Source organism: Sus scrofa, chromosome 6, assembly GCF_054392235.1.
Source record: "Sus scrofa isolate SSC_HxYL_T2T_F1_AM1 chromosome 6, Sscrofa_HxYL_maternal_Yorkshire_Landrace_v2.0, whole genome shotgun sequence".
Lineage (NCBI taxonomy): Eukaryota > Metazoa > Chordata > Mammalia > Artiodactyla > Suidae > Sus > Sus scrofa.
Window position 1 is genome coordinate 18,431,768 of NC_139388.1, and position 24,725 is coordinate 18,456,492.

Below are 24,725 nucleotides of genomic sequence, written 5' to 3' on the forward strand. Positions count from 1 at the left end.
GAGTAGAAAATATATAAGAGAAGTCAGGAATATTCAGTCTTAGATACTATGTCAATCCTTTCCCTTTTTTATTTATTTATTTTTTGGTTTTTTCTTTTTACTTTTTTTGGTCTTTTAAAAATTTTTTTTTCGGAGTTCCCGTCTTGGCGCAGTGGTTAATGAATCCGACTAGAAACCATGAGGTTGCGGGTTCGGTCCCTGCCCTTGCTCAGTGGGTTAAAGATCCGGCGTTGCCGTGAGCTGTGGTGTAGGTCGCGGACGTGGCTCGGATCCCGCGTTGCTGTGGCTCTGCGTAGGCTGGCGGCTACAGCTCCGATTCGACCCCTAGCCTGGGAACCTCCATATGCCACGGGAGGGGCCCAAAGAAATAGCAAAAAGACAAAAAGTAAATAAATAAATAAAAATAATTTTTTCTTTTATTTTTAAATTATAATATGGCAATTCTTAAATACTTCTATATAAAAGTCTTGTCAAAAGGGCTCAGAAATGCATCTGAAAAGGTTACCACTGGCTAAAGACAGGACGATTTTTGAGCATCAAGGACAAACTAGGAATTCCCATTGTGGCTCAGCAGAAACAAATCTGACTCGCATCTATGAGGACACAGGTTTGATCCCTGGCCTTGCTCAGTGGGTTAAGGATCTGGCGTTGCCGTGACCTGCGGTGTAGGTTGCAGATGCAGCTTGGATTCCAAGTTGCTGTGGCTACTGTGTAGGCCGGCAGCTACAGCACTGATTTGACCTTTAGCCTGGGAACCTCCATATGCCTCAGGTGTGGCCCTAAAAAGACAAAAAAAAAAAAAAAAAAACACAAACAAACAGGGACAAACTATAATAAACAGTAAATCTATGAGCTCCATTTATATCTGGAATCTGATATATGGCAATAATGAACCTATCTACAGAAAAGAAACAAACTCATGGACATGGAGAACAGATTGTGGTTGCCAAGAGGAAGAGGGAGGGAGTGGGGTGGACTGAGAGTTTGGGTTAGTAGATGCAAACTATAGCATTTGGAGTGGATAAACAATGAGATCCTGCTGTACAGCACAGGGAATTACATCTAATCACTTGTGGAGGATAATGTGAGAAAAGAATGTATATATAACTGGGTCACTACAGCAGAAATTGACACAACATTGTAAATCAACTATAATTAAAAAAGGAAAAGAAAAAGAAAAAAATAAAAATAACTGAGCAAAATGGGAGGATATTATTGAACCAACCCAATATTATTGGTAACGACAAGACTGTGGTGACAGGTAATGGAGACAGTGTGAAAGACATCATTAGAGTAGAAAAAGTCAAGGAACTGAGAATTTAGAGTAACAGAGGGATCACCTACATGGATATTAAAAATCATTAAAATTCTAGGATTATGTGGAAGAATGAGGGAAGTGAAGGAGGGAGGGAAGGAGGGAAAAAGGGAGAAAAAGACAGAAGGAAACAGGAGGAGGGAGACAGAGACAGAAAGATGGAATATGACCTAGGTGCTACTACCATCTTTAAGACGAAGGCAGAATGACCTGGTGGTCTTTATTTTTTTTCCTTCCACATCTGTGGCATGCAGAAGGTTCCTGGGCCATGGATCAAACTCAAACGCCACAGCAGTAACCACAGCCACAGCAGTGAAAATCCAAGATCCTTAACCCACTGAGACACCAGGGAACTCCAGACCTGGTGGTCTTGAGATGATGTCAACAAGGAGAGTATTCAGGGTGTATAGTTTGAAGGTATAACGTCAAAGGCTAGAGAATCTAGGGGAGGAGGAAGGAGGAATGGACTCGCAGAGCAACAAGCAGCAAGGACACCTAAACTATTTCCAGGCCAGTAGCAACAAAGATGTAGGAGACACCATAGCCATCTCTTGAAAGAACAGAAGGGGAAGTAGTGTCCAGATTTAGAGGAGGGAGGTGGAGGGAATCTTCAGAGAAGAGTTGAGGATATAAAAGGTTTTTACTAATGACTGAGTGAATTTGAAGGCAAAGGGGAAGGGTTTGGGGAAGGAGGATAAAACTGGGTCAAGATCGGGGGAGAGTCTATAGATTTGGCTGGTGTCATTTTCACTCAGGGGAATAAGAGGAGAAAAGGCCAGGAACAAGACTTGTGCCTTGAGCAAAAGTGTAAGAAAGGGTCAACATTTTAGCCTCATTCTTCATTTTTGTGTGTTTTGTTTTGTTTTTTTTTTCTTGGCCTCGACTTCGGCATGCAGAGGTTCCTGGGCCAGGGATAAAACCCATGCCATTGCAGTTAACACCAGATCCTTAATCCACTGAGGAACTCAGCCTCACTTCTCTTTCTTTCTTTCTTCCTCTGTTTTTCTTTCTTTCCTTCCTCTCTTCCTCCTCCCTCCTTCCTTCCTCTCTTTCTCTCTCCTTCCTTCCTTCTTCTCTCTCTTTCTCCCTCCTCCATTCCTGCCACTTTCTTTATTTCTTTTTGTCTTTTAAGGACATACAGGCTAGGGTTTGAATTGGAGCTGCAGGTGCTGCCCTATACCACAGCCACAGCAACACTTGTTTGGGACCAACGCTGCAGCTCATGGCCAGAGATCCAACATACATCCTCATGGTTACGAGTCAGATTCTCTTTTTTTTTTTTTTTTTTTTTTGCTGCATATGGAAGTTTCCAGGCTAGGGGTTGAATCAGAGCTGCAGCTACTGGCCTTACCACAGCCACAGTAACACAGGATCTGAACCATGTCTAAGACCTACACTGCAGCTCACGGCAAAGCTGGATTCTTAACTCACTGAGCAAGGCCAGGGATTGAATCTGAAGCCTCATGGATACTAGGCAGGTTTGTTTCCTTTGAGCCACGATGGTAACTCCCCATAAAAATTATTTTAAAATGAATGTATAAACTGATAAGTAAAACTATATAAATCGAATAAGGACAAAACCCACAAGATCACTCTAATAGACACAGAAAAGTATTTTAATAAATCCAAAACCTTTGCATGATGAAAACACCCAACAAAGTGGAATAGTAGGGAACTTCTTCAACCCAATAAAAGGTATCTACAAAAAACCCATAGCTAACATCATACTTGATGGTAAAAGATTGAATACTTTCCCTCTAAGAACAAGGAAAAAGACAAGGATGCCTGCTTATGAAATTTCTGTTGAAAACTGTTCTGGAGAGTCTAGCCAGAGCAATTAGGCAAGAAAATGAAATAAAAGGCACTTAGAATAGAAAGGAAGCAGTAGGAGTTCCCATTGTGGCTGAGTGGTAATGATCCCAGCTAGTGTCTATGAGGATATGGATTGGATCCCTGTCCCTGGCCTTGCTCAGTGGGTTAGGGATCTGGCATTGCTGGGGGCTGTGGTGTAGGTCAACAGCTGAAGATCCAATTCAATCCCGAGCCTGGGAACATCCATATGTTGCGGGTGTGGCCCTAAAAAAGCAAAAAAAAAAAAAAAAAAAAAAAAAAAAAAAAGAAAATTAAGAAAAAAAAGAACCAATAAAACTAGGTCTTGTTTGCAGATGACATGATTGGGAGTTCGAGGGTTACGAATCTGACTAGTATCCATGAGGATGCAGGTTCAATCCCTGGCCTCACTCAGTGGGTTAAGGATCTGGCATTGCTGTGGCGTGGTGTAGGCTGACAGCTGTAACTCCAATTGCCCCCTAGCCTGGGATCTTCCAGATGCTGCAAATGCAACTTGAAGAAAAAAAAAAGAGAGAGAGAGAGAAAGGTCCTTAGGACCTAACAAAACCTATTAGACTAATGAACAAGTTGAGCAAGACTGTAAGATACAAGATCAAGATATAAAAATCAATGTATTGATTGAATACACTAGCAATGAACATTCCAAAAAATAAATTAAGAAAACAATTCAGGAGTTCCCATTGTGGTGCAGCGGAAACAAAGCTGACCAGGAACCATGAGGTTGTGGGTTCGATCCCTGGCCTTGCTCAGTGGGTTAAGGATCCAGTGTTGCTATGAGCTGTGCTGTAGGTTGCAGATGTGATTCGGATCTGGCATTGCTATGGCTCTGGCGTAGGCCAGCAGCTGTAGCTCCAATTAGACCCCTAGCCTGGGAACCTCCATATGCCACAGGTTTGACCCTAAAAAAACAAAAAAGAAAAAAAACAGAAAACAATTCATTTAAAATAGCATAAAAAATTTAAAATACTTAAAAGTAAATTTAACAAAAGGAATAGAAGAGGAGCTCCCATTGTGGCTCAGAAGAAACGAACCTGACTAGTATCCATTAGGATGTGGGTTGAATTCCTGGCCTCGATCAGTGGGTTAAGGATCTGGCATTGCCATGAGCTGTGGTGTAGGTCACAGATGCAGCTAGGATTTTAAGTTGCTATGGCCATGGTGTAGGCCCAAAGCTATAGCTCTGATTCAACCTTCGATCCCTAGCCTGGGAACTTCCATATGTTGTGGGTGCGGCCCTTAAAAGCAAAAAAAAAAAAAAAAAAAAAAAAAAAAGAATAGAAGACTTGTACTCTGAAAACTACAAAACACTTCTGAAAAAAATTAAGGAAAACATAAATAATTCCAAAGATATTGTCTATCATGACTGGAACAACACAACCTTTTTTTTTTTTTGGTAGGGCTGCACCTGTGGCACATGGAAGTTCCTGGGCTAGTGGCTGAATCAGAGCTGCAGCTGCTGGTTTACACCACAGCCACAGCAGATTTGAGTTGCATCTGCAAGCTTGCAGCAACACCAGATCCTTAACCCACCGAGCTTGGCCAGGGAATGAACCTGCATCCTCATGGATACTAGCTAGTTTCTTAACCACTGAGCCAATGGGAACTCCATAGAAGACGATATTTTTAAGATGGCAATACTCCCTAAACTGACCTACAGATTAAACACAATGCCAATCAGAATTTCATTCGCCTTTTTTCTCCCCCCCCAGAAATCAACAACCTGACCTTAAAACCCATAGGTAAATGCAAGGGACTCAGAATTGCCAAAATAATCTTGAAAAAGAACTAAGTTGGAGGTTTCAAACTTCTGGTTTCATAACTTACTACCAGAGTATAAAACTTAGAGTCCAGAAATAAACTCTCTCTTTTTTCTTTTTTGCTTTTTAGGGCCGCACATGCAGCACATGGAAGTTCCCAGGCTAGTGTTCGAATTGGAGCTGCAGCTGCTGGCCAACACCACAGCAATGCAGGACCCAAGCCATGTCTGAAAGCTGCTCACAGCAACGCCAGATATTTAACCCATGGATGGGAGCCAGGGATTGAACTCACATCCTCATGGATACTAGTGTCAGGTTTATTACCACTGAGCCACAATAGGAACTCCAAGAAACAAATCCTCATGTTTATGATCAAAAAAAAATTTTTTTTTTGGTCTTTTTAGGGCTGCACCTGCTGCATATGGAGGTTCCCAGGCTAGGGATCAAATTGCAACTATAGCCGCTGGCCTTCATCACGGCCACAGCAATGTCAAATCCGAGCTGCATGTGACCTACACCACAGCTCATGGCAACGCAGGATCCTTAACTCACTGAAAGAGGCCAGGGATTGAACCTGTGTCCTCATGGATGCTAGTCAGATTCATTTCTGCTGAGCCACGGCAGGAACTCCTTTCAACAAATGGTGCTGTGATAACTGGATTTTCACCTGCAAAAGAATAAAGTTGGACCACTACTTCACACCATATACAAAAACTGATTCCATATGGATAAAAGAATGAAATGTAAAGCCAAAATATAAAACTAGTAGTGTTGGTGGTATGGGGTGAGCACAGCTGCCTTCCGAAACTATAAATCTTTGTGACCCTGAGTTAAAGAAAGCCTTCTCAGGGAAAATGATGTAAGGGAAGACTAATAAATCGGACTTCATCAAAATAAAAAACTTTTGTGCTTTAAATAATACCATCAAGAAAGTGAAAAGACAACCCGCAGAATGGGAAAAATACTTGCAAATCATGTATTTCGTAAAGTATTTGTCTAAAGAATATTTAAAGAACTCATACAACTCAATAATAAAAAGACAACCCAATTATAGTACAAAGGGTTTGAACAGACATTTCTCCAAAGAAGATATACATAGGACCAGCAAGTATATGTAACGATGCTCATCATTAGCTATTAGGGGAACACAACCCAAAATCGTGAGAATGTAGAGAAAATGGAACCCTTATATACTGTTGGTGAGAGTTTAAAATGATGTAGCTACTGTAGGAAATAGCCTGGTAGTTCCTCATAAACGTTAAAAACAGAGTTGCATATGACAGCAATGTTAGTCCTAGGTATAAACAGTGTGACCTCAGCATCTGCAGTTTTGCACCCATGAATACAGAGGTCCAACTGCACTAAACCATTTTATATAAGGAAATTAAGCATCCATGGGGGTCCCAGAACCAATCCTCCCCAGATACTGACAGATGAAAAATCAAAAACATATGTTCACAGAAAAGCTTCTATATGAATGCTATAGCAGCATTATTCATAACAGTATAGTCAAAACGTGGAAATAACCCAAATGACTATCAACTGATGAATGTGCTATATCATATATCCACCAGTGGAATATCATTAAGCCTTAAAAGGAATGAAGTTATATGATTGCTACAACACAGATAAACCTTGAGAACATTATGCAAAATGAAAGAAGTCAGACATAAAGGGCTATATAACATGATTCCATTTATAAGCAAGGTCCAAAATAGGTTAAGTCTGTAGAGCCAGAAAGTATATTTGTGGTTGGTTAGGGCTGGGGGAGGAGAAAATGAAGAGTGACTGCTCATGGGTAAAGAGTTTCTTTTGGGGGTAATGAAAGTGTCCTATTTTGATTGTGGTGATTGTATAACTCTGTGAACACAGTAAAAACTATTAAATTTTATACTTTGAATGGACAAACTGTATAGTATGTAAGTTACACCACAATAAAGCTGCTAAAATAAATAACAGCGAAGTATACATGAGGAAAAACCAAGAGAAAAGCAATGCTTTTTAAAGTTATTAAACTATTCAACATTTTGTTTCATGACAACCATTTAGTATAATTTATTCACTTCTTCCAAAAATATTTCTCCTATATTTAAGAAGTTCTAAGTATATCAGTATAACAGAACAAACACACTACCTCACTTATAAGGAATCACTCAGCAGGCAATGTTTTCCACATAGGATTTTTAAAAACTTGGGTGAGAACTGTATACCCAAGAAATATATAAAATGGCTTGTTCTTAACTTCACTGTAAGTTGTATACCTATGATATTTTTCTACACATTTGCTGACTCCTTCCTTTACCACTCTATTTTTTTCTTTCTTTTTTTTTTTTTTTGCTTTTTAGGGCCACACCCTCGGCAAATGGAAGTTCCCAGGCTAGGGGTCCAGTCAGAGCTACAGCTGTCAGCCCACACCACAGCCACAGCAATGCAGGACCTGAGCTACACCTGCGACCTACACCACAGCTCATGGCAACACTGGATCCTTAACCCACTGAGCAAAGCCAGGGATTGAACCTGCAACTTCATGGTTCCTAGTCAGATTTGTTTCCACTGAGGTACGGCGGAAACTCCCTGGGTTGTATATTTTAAAAATAATTTTTATTTTAATTTTTTTTTATGGCCATACCCATGGCATATGGAAGTTCCCAGGCCAGGGACTGAATCCAAGTCATGCCACAACCTATGCCACAGCTGTGGCAATGTGAGACCCTTTGACCCACTATGTCGGGCCAGGGATCAAACCCATGCCTTCACAGAGACCTGCATCAAGCCACTGCAGTCAAATTCTTAACCCACTGCACCACAGCAGGAACTCCTGGGTTATAGTTATAGATATTACTATAATGGGAAATCAAACTGAGGAATTTTAAAAACATTTATTCATTTAAAAATAAAAACCAAATAAGGTGTTAATAACTTATTTGTTTTAAATTGTTTACAAATCTCTTTAATATCCAGCTTAAGAAAAGATAGCTGAGGAGTTCCCGTGGTGGCTCAGCGGTAACAACCCCAACTAGTATCCATGAGGATGTGGGCTTGATCCCTGGATGTGCTCAATGGGTTAAGGATCCAGTGGTGCCATGAGCTGTGATGCAGTTTATAGACAAGACTTGGATCCCACATTGTTGTGGCTGTGGTGTAGGTCAGCAGCTACAGCTCTGATTAGACCCCTAGCCTGGGAACTTCTACATGCCAAGGGTGTGGCCCTAAAAGGCCAAAAAAAAAAAAAAAAAAAAAAGAGCTGAATGTCTTATCTGCTTCTGCATTCTGTTGCAGTGTGTAGATGAAGTGTATGAAGAAAGACCAGCCTCACACAAACATGTAGTTGAACAAGGAAGGAGTCTTTTAACAGCCTTTTCAGATAACTGTAGCTAGCTTTCTGTCCACTAAACCAAAACTCAACAAGTGGTTTCTTAAGGTTAGCTGAGATGTAGGATCTGAAATCTTATAAATAAAGTTTTCCTATTCTGTTATATTAAAAATCCTCCTGCTGTGTAGCACTGAGAACTATGTCTAGATACTTACATCGCAACACGACAATGGGAGGAAAAATTATGTATACATGTATGTGTAACTTGCTTCCCACGCTGTACAGTGGGAAAAAAAAATCCATTGGTGTCTCTTGCAGTTTGAACAGATTTTTTTCACCGTTGCATTATTTTGTAGCATCATGTATTGGTCATTTGGTACATTTCTTTTTTCAAAGAGTTATGCAGATTTTCCAAATGTTAAAAGCATTTCATTATGCAGTATCAAAAAGTCACATTTGCTAATATCACCACTGGTCTCATCAGAAAAGTCTTTAAGTATTGGGAAGCTGTCAAACTCACACTTGACACATACAAATTCTACAGAATTCTAATTTTTGTTTGAAAGCTAGAAATTTACAATTGGCAACAAAATTAGTGTTTTCCTTAAATGATAAATTCATTTTGATTATTTTACAAAAAATGTCTGATAAATACCCAAGTATGACTGGCCAGTTTGTCAGCCAGTTGTTTTTTCAAGTAAAAAATGGTGTTCCATGAAAAAGCCAGCTAGCTCAGCTCACAACTCAACCACACATGCTTTTCATTGCGAAATCATCATACCTCTGTGTGCAGCGGAAGCTCTCTGTGAGCACTTCCCATTTCATCCCACAGATTGTTAACAAGATGAATACTCAAGCGTTAAGATTAAATAATAGTAGTAATTTTTACTGCTTCAACAAAGACATTCTGAGGTCAAACTGGCATGTTTTCTTCCTGCAATCCATATAGTTTGGTGCTAACTGCCTTGACTCATGCTAAGGTACCAGCAATTTTACTAACCCTTGGTGCAAATGCCAACAGTGCAAAAAAGTAAATAACATCTTAGTGTTACTAGGAAAATGGTTTTGAACTTACAGACCCCCCAGAAAGAGGATCCCCAGAGGTCTGTGAAAGTATAATTTGAGAACCACCTCCCTGAGTTGATTCTCGTAGACCTAAGATGCTAATTACACATTAGCTATTATCTCAGCAAGAGTTAAGTAAGTTTCAAAACTACTCCACATTTGATCCAAGTAAGACAGAGTGTGGGGAAAGTGACAGGGTGGATTCTACCATATTCAGTTTGATTGCTAATCCCAAATCAGACATTAAAAAATATAAAGTCCAGAAGAATTTTCCCTACAGTTTGATTATGAAATATTTGGCAGAGGGAATCTAATTCAAACCAGCTGGTGTACTCCTGCTGCACGGCAGTTGGTTAGAATAGTTGCCAAAAGGCCCCCTTTGGCGGGGAGGCCAGATGAGCTCAGGCAAAGGCGTTTTAGCAGCTTTTGCCTGTTAAGTCCCATAAGCACAACACCACTCAATTTTCCACAGTGTAAAGTAGCCACACTTTCTTTGGATTTTCTTCTTCTCCAGTCAAAGAAAGCCTATAAGAGATGATTACAAAATGCATATCCTGCAAAATCCACAGCACCTATCTTTTTTTCTACCTGTATCAAGGATCTGGCTCAAGAAATGTGTAAAGTAAAAATAAAATAAAATCGTCTTCATTTATCATTTTCATGATTTACTTAATTCTTCAACCACCGTGAAATATCAGCTATTAAGTAAACACACACAGACACAGAGTTTTGGTTTTCAAGAATCTGTAAATGCGCAAGTCAATATAAATGGTAACTCATATTAATTTATGTCACCCTAACAATGTTTTTTTGATTTCTGAACTACAATTAATTCTTCTTTTTTTTTTTTGGCTGCACCCATAGCATGTACAAGTTCCCAGGCCAGGAATCAAACCCACATCACAGCAGCTGCTGCAGTGACAACACCAGATCCTTAACCTACTTCTCCACAAGAGAACTCTGAACTACACATTAATTCTTAATTTATCAGGGACTATCTACTTTTGCTTTTGGATATCAAGGTTCTTAATATTTCCCTTCTCTAGGTGTCTGTTATCTTTGTGTGTGTGTCTCATCCACTCATAAGAACATGTTCCAAAGCATGAGACACAGAATTAGTGAAAGTGAACATTCAGCCCTTTCTCTTACTCATACAAATCCCAAACCCTCCTTTTCCTCCATATTAAAGAGACATAAGGACGCCACTTTCTGGCCTTGCATCTGGCTATAGGATATTTCCTGAGCTGGTTCCTTCTCTGGTCTCTTCCAGCGGCCATACTCTACCCCCTCTGGGAGGCAGAGGAGGGTTAAGCCCCCTGAATACCATCAAGTGGTGACTTCAACCAATTCCATATGGCCGACATGGCCACATGGCAAAACTAAACCTCTCTTCTGCCTGTCATCTTTGCTCCTAATCCATCAGTACTTCCTGAGCAAGGAGTGAAGAATCCTTGCTGTTGCACTGATTAAATTTTTTTTTTTTTTTTGCCATACCCATGACATGTGGAAGTTCCCTGGCCAGGCATTGAACCTGAGCAGCAATTGCAGCCTATGCCACAGCTGAGGCAATGCCAGAACCTTAACCAGCTGGGCCACAAGGAAACTTGCAATTCAACTTATTAATAAACAACATGCTCAGAGAGCTACAGGCCCCACCCCCCTAATTAATGGCCAAGTTCAATTTGCATGTTGATCCAAATATATATTTGAATTTCTAACATTTAACATTAAACTTTCACTACCTGTAAAACTGCTGGATAAAGCAAGCTCTTCTTTTAACAATGGCAAAATTAAGCCAATTCACTTTTTTTTTTTTTTTTTTTTGCTTTTGGTTTTTAGGGCTGCACCCTTGGCATATGGAGGTTCCCAGGCTAGGGGTCCAAATGGAGCTGTAGCTGCTGGCCTACACCAAAGCTCACAGCAACACCAGATCCTTAATCCACTGAGTGAGGGGCCAGGGATCGAACCCACAACCTTATGGTTCTTAGTCGGATTCGTTTTCACTGAGCCACGACGGGACTCAAAGCCAATTCACTTTTTACACAAACTCTTCTTTCACATACTTTCACTTAATAATAAATAATAATTATTATAATTAAAGCAGCTAACATTTATTTGAGCACCTACAAGGTGTCAGGTACCACTGTAGGCATTTTACAAGTCTGAACTTATTTAATTCTCATACCCATACTACCTCATTGTACTTAACCTCATTTTCACTCAAATGAAAAATCTATGGCACAGAAAGGTTAATGGGACCCCAATTATCCATGATAAGTGGCAGATAAGGGACCCAAACTCAATCCTTTCTACTAAATCCTGTTGGCTTTGGGGGTTTGTTTTAATTACAACAGCTTTATGGAGATGTAATTCACATAACATATTTTACCCATTTAAAAGTGTATAATTCAACCATCATCAGCACATTAATACCACGCTGACAGTACAACCAGCCTATTTCCCTCTAGCAACGAGGTATCTTGGTGGCCTAGGTCCAGTATAGTCAATGACCAGCAATTATTGTTTATACTTGTTTATTACTTGTTTGTAATTTCTAGTAACGAACAAAGGTGCATCTACGGCATGTCACAGGTTTCTGCGCCATCCTTCCAGTAACATATGGTTAAGGAAAAGCTACCCTCCTTGCATTCTATGATCACAGCTACAGTTTAAGCTTCTTCTATAAAATTTAAGCTTAAAAGATCTCTACAGTCGTGTTCATAAGCTGTAAATCTTTGGAAAACACAAATTTAATCTCTCTAATTATATCTACTGAGACATATTCACATGTTTTCATAATTCTTGTCAGGCTCCCATTGTAACCATGGACAGAAAAACTACTTTAAGTAACAGAATTTAACTCAACTGAGATTTACTGAAACATCCTGTAGTTTCAGGTCAAATTAATGTTTATTTGATGGAATCAAAATTATGTATTCCTATACTAGAAAGAAGTTGAAGAACATTTTGGCTGAGTTATGCGGTTTATCCACAATACCATATTCTGGTTTAAATGATTTCATCACTCAGTCAGAAGGCTGCCACATTTTCAGTGGTTTTCTAGTCACAGTCAATAAAGTAAGAAGAAAAACCACTATTTACTTATCTTCATGACTAAGCAAGTCTTGAAAGGAGCAATTAGGAAGCTACTTCAATGTAAAAAACACACAAATACTAGTGACAGAAACCATTAATTCTGAGGGAGGAGCTGCAAAATTAGGCTGTGAAAAAAAGTTTTTGTCTAAATCAACTACATCAGCTACTCTAATGCTATCTGAGGCACCTAAAAGAGAACAGAATTCATTTTAAAATTCTTTTCTTTTTCTTCTTTTGTCTTTTTAGGGCCGCACCCGAGGCATATGGAGGTTCTCAGGCTAGAGGTCTAATCGGAGCTAGAGCTGCCGGACCTCGCCATAGCCACAGCAATGCCAGATCTGATCTGCGTCTGCAACCTACACCACAGCTCACGGCAACACAGGATCCTTAACCCACTGAGCAAGGCCAGGAATTGAACCTGTAACCTCATGGTTCCTTGTCAGATTTGTTTCCACTGCGCCATGACAGGAACTCCCATTTTAAAATTCTTTAGCAGATTTAGAGTAGGACAGAGATTTTACTTTTTTTTGTCTTCGGCCTTACCTTGTGGCAACAAGCGGGTAGCTATGACATGGTGATGCCCAGGCATCCCTCGTCCATGGCATACAGTCATAAAGCAGCAAATCCTTTTCAGTCACAGCCATGAGGACGGGTCTCCATTGTTGTCTTCCACCATCTAGTTTTGCCTATTACAAGGGTGAAATGCGAAAGCAGAGCTAACTGTAATGACATGTAACTGTAAAAGTCCCTTCAGTGACGGCCTAAGATAGTGGGTCTCCAATTTGTTTCCCCATCCTAACAGATGTGAGAAAAAGAAACGTCCCATTGGGTTTCTTCCCACTGGCAGGGACTCTCCACTGGCAGGTGTGAGGTGGACTCTAGTTGGAGAATGCTCTCCCTGAGTGAGTTATAGACATTTTTTAACGATATGAATCAGCTTTTTCCCTATTCTACAATAGCTAATTATCACCAGTTCTTTTTTTTTTTTTAAACTTCCTTTCTTTTCTTTTCCTTTCTTTTATTGGCTGCACTTGAGGCACGTGCAAGTTCCTGGGCCAGGGATTGAACCTGTGCCACTGTAGTGACAACACTGGACTCTGAGCCACATGGGAACTCCCCGTCACCAGTTCTAATTAAATATATAGTACTCTGTACAAAATGATAATAGTTTTAATAAATTTGATGTGGAGTAACATCTTATAAGTACAAGATGGAAACTGTTACCAAATAAGTCTGAATAATCTAAACATCAGGGTTTTTCAAATATTTTTGATCAAGACCTACAAAAAAACACTTTTTACACTGCAACTCAACACATACATATAAATGCCGAATTCAAAAATTTCCAAACCAACGCAATTCCTACACTTTGTGCCACATAATATGACAATTTCTATTCTGTCTTTTAAAAATACCAACACAACCAAGTATGCTGCATTTTGGACAACACTAATATAAACTATTGTAAAAGAGTTCCCCATTACACTTCAGAAAGTTTATGTTTCAGTTTCAAATGTACCATTGCATTTAATTGAATAAAGCTCAGTTACCTCTTTAAGGGTTTTTTGGTTTGTTTGTTTGTTTTGTCTTTTGTCTTTTTAGGGCTGCACCTGCGGCATATGGAGGTTCCCAGGCTAGAGGTTTAATTGGAGCTGTAGCTGCTGACCTACGCCACAGCCACAGCAACACAGGATCTGAGCCTTGTCTGCAGTTTGCACCACAGCTCGAGGCAACGCCGGATCCTTAATCCTCTGAGCAAGGCTAGGGCTCGAACCCGAAACCTTATGGTTCCTCGTCGGATTCGTTTCCGCTGTGCCATGATGGGAACCCCTGTAAGGGTTTTTTAAAAACATAAGAAAACAACCACTATTTATACATATTGTCAAGGATCCAAGCCCAAAAAGCAAAAGACTATGTTTAAGAAAAGCCCTGTTATCAAAATGTTTGCTTTCATGAGAACTTTGAGCCAGGGAATGCTGAACAACAGAGTATTTTAATACTAATCTTTCAGCTCACTACAACTGATGGCTTCAAGGTAAATTCAAGTTGATAAATCACTTGTCTCTTAGTTCTGAGCCATTTTTTGTTTATTTCTAAAGCCACTTTTTATTTTCTCTTTCTTAATGACTTCTGAAGGTAATTTGGCTATGTCAGATCACCTTAAGATTACATCTATAATATGAAAAATGGCCTGAGTAGTTTGATTTTACACTCTAAGATCTATCACCTGGACTCTTTTCTCCTAGCTAGAGCCGTGAGCTGATTCCAGGAGTGGGAAATGAATTCCAGCCAGTGAAGCTACTCACGTTTAACCAAGTGCTGAAAGCACAAAACATATGAACCAACTCTGAGAATTCAAGCAAAATATGGTAGAAATAATCACACTGTCCTTACCAGGGAACCCAAGTCTTCTGAGACTCTGTATTAGTCTAGGGGTACTCTGTAATGAGTGGAGGGAGTATCAGCTCTAAAGAGGTTCTCCTGGACTCTTACATCTTTGGGTCACAGATACCCCAAAGGGATTTCTACTTTTATATGCACTACTAAGTCTTTGTCTCCAAGATTTTTTTTTTTTTTTCAGATGCACCCACGGCATATAGATGCTCCTGACCCAGGGATGGAATTCAAGCCGCACAGCTGTGGAAACGGTGGATCCTTAACCCACTGTGCCACAGCAGGAACTCCTCTGAGATTGTTATGGATAATATTTCAATAGAGAAAATAATATAAAAATTTATTTTCCCAAAGGGATAAAATGATAAACTAATTTTTTCAAACCAATTTTTTTGCTGAGTTATAAGAGAGATTCTGAAGGCCAGATCAGAGCATATACATTTGGAAAATCTAAATTAAATGTATTTCTTCCCAAAGAAGATATCTCAGGTTCTAAAGGAAAATTGCTAATACCAGTAGAAGCAATGTCCACTTGTGAGACAGAAAAATCTTTTGCGGTTTTAAAAAGTTATATTTTCTAGCTCTTTTGAATCCTTAGTTTTTGGAAAATAGGTTTTCCCTCTTCTACTTACCATCAGAGAAAAACGAAACCTTAGTTTAAATCATTCTGTTTGCTTATTTGCCTTAACTTATAAGGATACTGTTTGCTTTCAGTGGAGTCAAAGTGGTGCCTGCTATATACACTATGTGTTTTTTGTTGTGGTATCAGTACAAGCAGCCACTATTGAGGTTTTTTGCTCTTTTTCCCCCCAGTACCAAGTTTTTGGCCAGAGGAAAGAGGGATGCTAACGTTAGGGTTCTGGTTTGCTTATGTTTCAGCACTCCCACGTACATACACCTGACAAATCAACAATGTTCTCCAAATTTTATTTTCTAATAAATAGAGCACTAAAAACAAAAAATTAATAATCGTTATCATTCATTCCCTAAAAATCTCTCCATTCTATAAATGTAACTTTTAAGCAGGTGATATAATTCTGTTCCTTTTTTTTTTTTTTTTGGCTTCTAGGTCTGCATCCACGGCATATGGAAAACCGTAGCTAGGGGTACAACTGGAGCTGGAGCTGTTGGCCTACGCCACACCCACAGCAAGGCCAGATCCTAGCCATCCAAACCACCCAGCTAAACCATTACCATATCGCTGATCCTTAGAAACTGTGGGAGGTAAATGTTATTTTAAAGCAACTAAGTCTTGGGATAATTTGTTCCATAGAGATAGATAACTAATATGCTTCTTGTTTGGCGGTGTGGGGGGGTTGGCCACACCCAAGCCACAGAAGTGACAATGCTGGATGCTCAACCCACTGAGCCACCAGGTAAATACTTAATACACTCTCTGAACTAGCACTTCTGGATTTATCCTATAGTTGTAGAAATATCCCCTGTTCTATAAACTCTAATGATCCAAGCTCAGGAAATGATGTAAATTTTTGCATAAATCCCTTTCTAACCAAAGTATATTACTATCAGAAACTTAAGAATGAAATACATTCAGATAATGTGTGTTCCCTTGTTATCTGATTTATCTGAACTCAGGAACCAAAGAGTTTGGCAGCACATGTTTGAAAGGACGAACTACAAGGTTATTCCTCACAGTGTCCTTTGTAATGGCAAAAGATCACAACAACAAAAGTGGGGGCAGTGCTATTAATTACAGCCACACTTCCATGTGACTTTATTTTTATTTATTTAATTTATTATAATCACATTTCTGGGAGTTCCCATTGTGGCTCATCAGTAAAGAAACTCACAAGTATCCATGAGGACTCGGGTTTGATCCCTGGTTCCTAGCCTGGGAACTTCCTTATGCTATGGGTGTGGCCCTAAAAAAAAAAAAAAATCACAATTCTGTGCTTTATTATAATCATTATTTATAATCATTATTTTCAATGTTCATAAAATTTCAGAGATGGAAAAAAAAAAAAAAAAAAGATCAGTGGAGTCCAAAATTGGTCCACAACATAATCACCTGGGAAGCAACCAAATGAGAATGCTGGGCCCCACTGCTGTCTACCAAATCAGAACTCTGCTGAGGTGGAACACTGGGGAGCCAGACCTGGGAAACTGCATTGAAAGCAAAACAAAACAAAATAGGATAAGCAATGAGATCCTGCTGAGAGCACTGGGAACCATATCTAGTCACCTATGATGGAGGATAATGTGAGAAAAAGAATGTATATATGTGTGTATGACTGGGTCACTTTGATGTATAGTAGAAAACTGACAGAACGCTGTAAACCAGCTATAATGGAAAAAATAAAAAACATTAAAAAACCAAAACACACAAACACAAAAGAACAAGCCCCACCCCGGGCTGATACTGATTGAAACCCTGTCCCCTTGCACACGAGGGAACTGGGATGCAAAGAGATGAAGGAACTTTTAAAAAGATCTAAAACAGTGAAAAAAAGAGCTCGTACTTGAACAATCATCTCTGAATCCCTAATTCAGTCTCTTTTTTTCAACTCCCTCTGGCCCTGCAGACAGTGAACGACCAGAAAGACAAAGGATGCATCGTAATATATGTAGAGCTTTTAGTCTCCCTTTCTTCAAACTTGGGATCCAAAATAACTTGGATTATGGTCTTCCTTTCCCTTTACCCAGTATTCACTTAGGTTTTCTTGTTTCTCTTCTTTTCATTCTTTAGTTGTAGAAGACAACAGTACATGTGTTTAATGACTTGTAAAATGTTTTGTATATTTCATACTTTTCCCAGACCAAGGGAATAAGCCTGTTGTCCCTGAAACTGTCAACAGACTAAAACAGAAACTGGGAAATTGGGACCTATGGGCTAAATGCAATCTACCACCTGCTTTTGTAAATACATTTTTATTGAAACACAACCACATATATTCATTTTCATTTTGTCCATGATTGTTTTTTTTTTTTTTTTTTGTCTTTTTGTCTTTTGTTGTTGTTGTTGTTGTTGTTGTTGCTATTTCTTGGGCCGCTCCCGCGGCATATGGAGGTTCCCAGGCTAGGGGTCTAATCGGAGCTGTAGCCACCGGCCTACGCCAGAGCCACAGCAACTCGGGATCCGAGCCGCGTCTGCAACCTACACCACAGCTCACGGCAATGCCAGATAGTGAACCCACTGAGCAAGGGCAGGGACCGAACCCGCAACCTCATGGTTCCTAGTCGGATTCGTTAACCACTGCGCCACGACGGGAACTCCTGTTTTCTTGCTATAGTGTAAGAGGCAAGTAGTTGTGGCACTAATGGCCATTTGCAGAAGTTTGCTGATTCTGAAAATTATCCTCAGTCATTAAGGACAGAGATGTTAATTAAGAACTTCTTTTTGGGAGTTCCCGTCGTGGCGCAGTGGTTAATGAATCCGACTAGGAACCATGAGGTTGCGGGTTCGGTCCCTGCCCTTGCTCAGTGGGTTAACGATCCGGCGTTGCCTTGAGCTGTGGTGTAGGTTGCAGATGCGGCTCGGATCCTGTGTTGCTGTGGCTCTGGCGTAGGCCGGTGGCTACAGCTCTGATTCAACCCCTAGCGTGGGAACCTCCATATGCCGCGGGAGCGGCCCAAGAAATAGCAACAACAACAACAACAACAACAACAAAAGACAAAAAGACAAAAGACAAAAAAAAAAGAACTTCTTTTTGGAGTTCCTATTGTGGTTCAGCAGAAACGAATCTGACTAGCATCCATGAGGATGCAGGTTCTATCCCTGGCTTGCTCAGTGGGTTAAGGATCCGGTGTTGCTGTGAGCTACGGTGTAGGCCGGCAGCTATAACTCTGATTCAACTCCTAGCCTGGGCACTTCCATATGCTGTGGGTACGGCCCTAAAAAGAAAAAAAAAAAAAAAATTTCTTTTTAGTTATGTTATGATGATGATTATCATGATAGTCAATTCTTCCGGTGGCAGTGATAATTAGCAACAAATAGCTAAATAGTAGGGGAATAGAAAAAAAAGACTGACAAAAGATCTGCAAGCTAAACACCCAGGCCCTGACTTCATACACTTCAAATACTACAGATATCCAAAATGGGAGACCCATCCCGGCTCTGAATGGTGACCCAGTGATACTCTGCCCTGCCTCCCGGCCTACCTGTTCTGCCAGCCAGGCAATGTGCTTGACTTCCTTGCTGCCTCCTGCTGTACTAGTTGCACCAAGCATGGCATTGAGTTCGGCCAACACCTGTGGGAGGAGAGCCATTATGTTGGTGTGGATAGCTACGAACCAGGAGTGTGCTGTGGCTGTATCCTTGCAGCGTAGGATCAACGTGTTCCTGCTATCAGGAGAATGTAGCTCTATTAATCTGTGTGGAAAAAGAAAAAAAAAAGTGAGCTAGATCAGAAGCCATCAAATTTGCCAGGGTTTAATGTACATAACTGAAAATCTAATTTTACATTCCAGAATATAAATGCTTTTTTAAAATTCCTTAGGGTCCAATTCTAGAGAAATCCTCATGTGGAAAGACAATCACCAGAAAGACTGACTGGTGGGTCTGTTGCTTCTGCTAATGACAGAAGATGATGGAAGCTATTGTACAGTCTACAGCAGAACAGCTCACTTTGCCTCAGCTTCCACGTCAAAGTAATGAAAAGCATGCTCACTGAATCTCACAGGCACACTGTATAGAAGGAACTATTATTTTTTTAAATACTTGGAAAATTCTGGTATAGGATATTTCTAAGTAAATAAAACCTTCTGCCAAATAGTGAACTGAAATTTCCACTGTGAGCAAGCAAAGAAAATAGCTGAAGAATATGACTCTTTACGAAAATCTGGAATTGTTTTTAAGGTCTGGGTAATGTTATCATTAAATCATCCACTGAGTCATAGTAGAAGAATAGTTAAGCGATCTTCAATTCTATGACTATCATTTGCTAATATTCAACTGAGAACAATCTATACTTCAAGTACCCTTCAGGAATTATCATATATATATATATATATATATATATATATGTGTGTGTATATATATATATATATTTTTTTTTTTTTTTTGCTTTTTAGGGTCACGCTTGCAGCATATGGAAGTTCTCAGGCTAGGGGTCAAATTGGAGCTACAGCTGCTGGCCTACACCACAGCCACAGCAATGCAGGATCCAAGCTGTGTCTTCGACCTATACCACAGCTAACAGCAATGGTGGATACTTCACCCACTGAGCAACGACAGGGATCAAACCCGCATCCTCATGGATACTAGTCTGCTGAGCCACAATGGCAACTCCTAAAATATACATGTATTTTTTTTGTCTTTCGTCTTTTTTTTTAGGGCCTCACCCACGGCATATGGAGGTTCCCAGGCTAGGGGTCTAATCAGAGCTGCAGCTGCTGGCCTACACCACAGCCACAGAAATACCAGATCCGAGTTGCTTCTGCGACCTACACCTCAGCTCACAGCAACACCAGATCCTTAGCCCACGGAGTGACCAGGGATCGAACCCACAACCTCATGGTTCCTAGTTGGATTTGTTTCTGCTGCGCCACGATGGAAACTCCCTAAAATATTTTTTAAATATTGGAATAAATGTGGAATAAATTCCTCAGAAAGCAATTTACTGGGTACTGCTTTACGTCTTTTAAAAATTATTTAAAATATTTTATGCCTCGGTCAAAGTTTTTGCCAAGATGAATTTTAAAAATCAGTAAGTAAATATAAATTAGGAAGTTAGGATTGACATACAAACTACGATATATAAAGAGGTAAAAAGGAATTACTATATAGCACAAGGTAATACACTCAATACAGTGTAATAACCTATATGGGAAAAGAATTTGAAATGGATAGATGTGTAACTGATTTGCTTTGCTGTACATCTGAAACTAACATAACTTTGTAAGTCAACTTTATACCAGTTAAACTTATTTTGAAAATTACTAACATATATACACTGCCATGTTCTAACAGTGGACATACATATCTTTTTTTTTTTTTTTTAAGGCAACATTTTCAGCATACAGAAGTTCCTGGGCTAGGGGTGGGATCGGAGCTGCAGCTGCCAGCCTATGCCACAGCCACAATGTTGGATCTAAGCACCATTTGCAACTTATGCTGCAGCTTGCAGCAACACTGAATCCTTAATTCATTGAGTGAGGCCAGAGATTGAACCTACCTCCTCATGGACACTACGCTGGGTTCATAACCTGCTGAGCCACAATGGGAACTCCATTCCCATACATATCTTTTAAAATGGAAAAATAAAAACTTCTTAGGAGTTTTTCAGTTTCTCTTGGTAGGCTAGAAACTGACAAACTGTTACTAACCAAGGAGAGACCTTTTTATTGTTTCATTTTTCAGAAGACAGCTTTTGCTTCCTTGCAGCGCTGTCACCAGATCCCCCTCTACCTGTCAAAGATGAGCAGCTTACATGTACACAGACAGCATTGCTACCTTGAAGCTTGAGTCCTTCTCTTTTGCCATATTTCTAGACCCTTTACAATTCCAAATATTTTAATTTTCCGTATTTCTTTATCTATTGGCTGCACCAGTGGCAATGTGGAAGTTCCAGGGCCAGGGACTGAACTTGTGCCACAGCAGTGACCCAAGACACTGCAAACTGGATCCTTAATCCACTGTACCACAGAACTCCTAATCTGCCATATTTAATATGACATATTTATTCTCATTTGAACTCTGATCAGTCCATCTTTTTTTTTAGGGGGGCCTCAAAAAAAAGTTCCTGGGCTAGGGACTGAACCTGAGCCACAGCAATGACAATGGCAGATTCTTAACATGATGAGCCATAAGGGAACCCCAGTTCATCCTTTCTTAAGTAAACATTTATTAAGAGCTACTACTATATGACAGATAGTATGCTTGACACTGTGTTAGAGATAGACTAGTGAAAAAGATAGGGAAATTCAGTCTCTACTCTCACTGTGCCTATCATCTAATGGGGAAGGCAAAACATATACAATTAATTAATACACAATTACAGGTTATAAAAACTACTTCTATAAAGGACTGTGATGACTACCATGAAATTCTTTTTTTTTTTTTTTGGTCTTATGTCTTTTTAGGGCTGCATCCCTGGCATATGGCAGTTCCCAGGCTAGGGGCCCAGTTGGAACTATAGCTGCTGGCCTACACCACAGCCACAGCAACACTGGATCCCAGCCGCATCTGTGACCTACACCACAGTTCACGGCAACACTAGATCCTTAACCCACTGAGCGAGGCCAGGGATCTAACCTGTGTCTTCAAGGAAGCTAGTCGGGTTCACTAATCATTGAGCCACGATGAGAACTCCTACCATGAAATTCCTGACTGAAAATGGCACTTCCAAGGATGGCAGTGGCAAAGTAGGACAGCAATGGAGGCCTCTACACCTCTGGGGCACACCTATCAAGCTGACGTCATGCTATGAGACAGTTTATAAACACATCTACCTGGCACCTATCTACTCACCTATTCACATGTCCTCCCACTAAAGTTATTCTTCTAGCTATCTGAAGGCCTAGCCACCAGTCTATCCATGCTTTATATGCCTTCGCAGTTCTAGGGCAATAGCCAAATGGGCAAAAAAGTTCTAGAAAATAATCAAAACGTAAAATAAGATCTATGACCAGCCAGAACACTTAACAGACAGACCCCATACTCGAAGTATCTTTAGATAGCAAATCATAAGCTATTCTGCATTTGTTTTAGTTACAGGGCTGATAAATTTATTTGATTTCCTATCCTATAGCTAAATACAGTGAAAAGTACTTGGCATCAAAATTTAGGGGGTTAAGCCTGGATATTAATTGGTAAGCAACATGGAATCACTGAGGAGTCAACAAAGGAAAATATGATCAAATGGGACAAATATGAACAATATGATCAAAAGTAGAATGGTAGTTGCCAGGGGTTGGGAGGAAGGGCAAATGGGGAGTGGTTTAATAGGTAGAGTTTTAGTTTTGCAAGATGAAAAAGTTCTAAACATTGGTATTATAGCAATATGAATATACTTAATACCACTGAACTGTACACTTAAAATAGTTAAGATGATAAATTTTATGTTATGTATATTTTATTACACTTAAATTTAAAATAAATATCCATATTGACCTTTATTTGGTCCTCTGTGTTATTTTATAATGTTTATTCTTTTTAATTTTATTTTTCATTATATCAGTTGTTGCTGTTATGGTTCTGAAAATAAACATTTGCTGGCTAAAAAAATCATCATATCCTCTAAAAGAAAAATAGTTATACATTTATTATGGGAAGATTTAAAATAGTAGATTACATTATATAACAACAAAATGTTGAACTAAAAGGTAGAATCAATCCTTTTGATGAGTTAATTGTATTATTCAGAGAAACTGCTCAAATAATCATTAAAGTAGCTAAACTTACTTCAGAGTAAATTTACTTATGACAAGAAGTTATCTGTAAAATGCAATGCTAGGAGTTCCTGTTGTGGTTCAGTGGTAACAAACCCAACTAGTGTCCATGAGGATATGGGTTCGATCCCTGGCCTTGCTCAGTGGGTAAAGGATCTGGCATTGCTGCAAGCTGTGGTATAGGTTGCAGACACAGCTTGGATTTGGCATTGCTGTGGCTGTGGCATAGGCCAGCAACTGCAGCTCTGATTCGACCCCTAGCCTGGGAACTTCCATATACCGAGGATGAGGTCCTAAAAAGAAAATAAATAAATAAAATAAAATGCTAGACTATTAGGTAACATACGAATATAAACCCAAAGCAAGGTATTTTATATTTTACTTTATTACATATACTAATCCTAAAAAGAAAAGGTATTTTTAGTATTTCTAGAACTTCCTATATATGATGGCAGTTGGCACATAACTCTATACTACTCTTTCCCACTAAAAACAACCATTGGAAGGTTTTTTATTTTTTCAAAATTAATACTTTTTTTGGGGGGGGAAGGCATGCCCATGGCATGTGGAAGTTCCCAGGCTAGGGATAAAACCCATGCTACAGCAGTAGCCCAAGCTTCTGCACTGACAACACTGGGTCCCTAACCTGCTACACTCTAAGAGAACTCCTCAAAATTAATACTTTTTTGAGTAGTATTAGAAAAAAATGAGCAAAAAATAGAGAGAGCTCCCAAATACTCCTTGCTGGGCCCCATCTCCTGTTATTAACATCCTGCATTCGTGTGGTATACTTGTTAACAATCGATGAGCTAATACTGATACATTATCAACTAAAGTCTTGGGTCACTCTGTGTTGCAAAGTCTGGATTTTGACAAAAGTACAATGACATATATCTACCACTACAATATCATACAGAATAATAATTTCACTGCCCTAAAAATTCCCTGTGCTCCCCTACCCATTTCTCCATTGTTTCCTGGCCCCGAACTCCTAGCAACCACTGATCTTTTTACTATCTTGAAGGAATCAGGCTGGCTTCTTTTACTTAGCAGTACGCTAAGTTTCCTCCATGTCTTTTGTGACTTGAGAACTCATTTCTTTTCTTCTTTCTTTTTTTCTTGTCTTTTGTCTTTTTAGGGCCTCACCCGAGGCATATGGAGGTTCCCGGGATAGGGGTCTAATTGGAGGCACAGCTGCCGGCCCACACCAGAGCCACAGCAACACCAGATCTGAGATGCATCTGTGACCTACACTGTATCTCATGGCAACGCCAGATCCTTCACCCAATGAGCAAGGCCAGGGATGGAACCCGCAACCTCATGGTTCCTAGTCGGATTCATTAACCACTGAGCCATGACGGGAACTCCTCATTTCTTTTTATCATTGAGTAATTAATCTTCCATTGTCTGGATGTACCACAGTTGGTTTATCCATCCACCTATTAAAGGACTTCTTGGTTGCTTTCAAGTTTTGGCAATTATGATTAAAGCATTTGTGTACATTTTTGTATGGACAAAAGTTTTCAACTCCTTTGGGTAAATACCAAGCAGCACAACTGCTAATGCATGGTAAGACTTCATTTAG

General features: G+C 39.7%; 1 protein-coding gene across 7 annotated transcripts in view; it reads right to left on the bottom strand.

Annotated features, from left to right (window-relative positions):
* SNTB2 (syntrophin beta 2) overlaps positions 1–24,725 on the bottom strand; it is a 99,292-nt gene that overhangs the window by 16,485 nt on the left and 58,082 nt on the right. For 2 of the 7 annotated variants that reach the window (XR_014805590.1, XM_084959746.1), the window contains exons 3-4: positions 18,911–19,121; positions 12,941–13,083 (exon numbers count right to left, since the gene is read on the bottom strand). Coding sequence is in view for 2 of the 7 variants with exons in the window: in XM_084959746.1 (XP_084815872.1) it covers positions 12,941–13,083; positions 18,911–19,121 (354 nt within the window). In the remaining 5 variants the exon portion in view is untranslated. Of the gene's footprint in view, positions 1–12,940; positions 13,084–14,500; positions 17,787–18,453; positions 19,122–24,725 lie in introns of those variants that run through there. The other 5 variants (XR_014805594.1, XR_014805592.1, XR_014805591.1 and 2 more) reach the window with 5 other exon arrangements.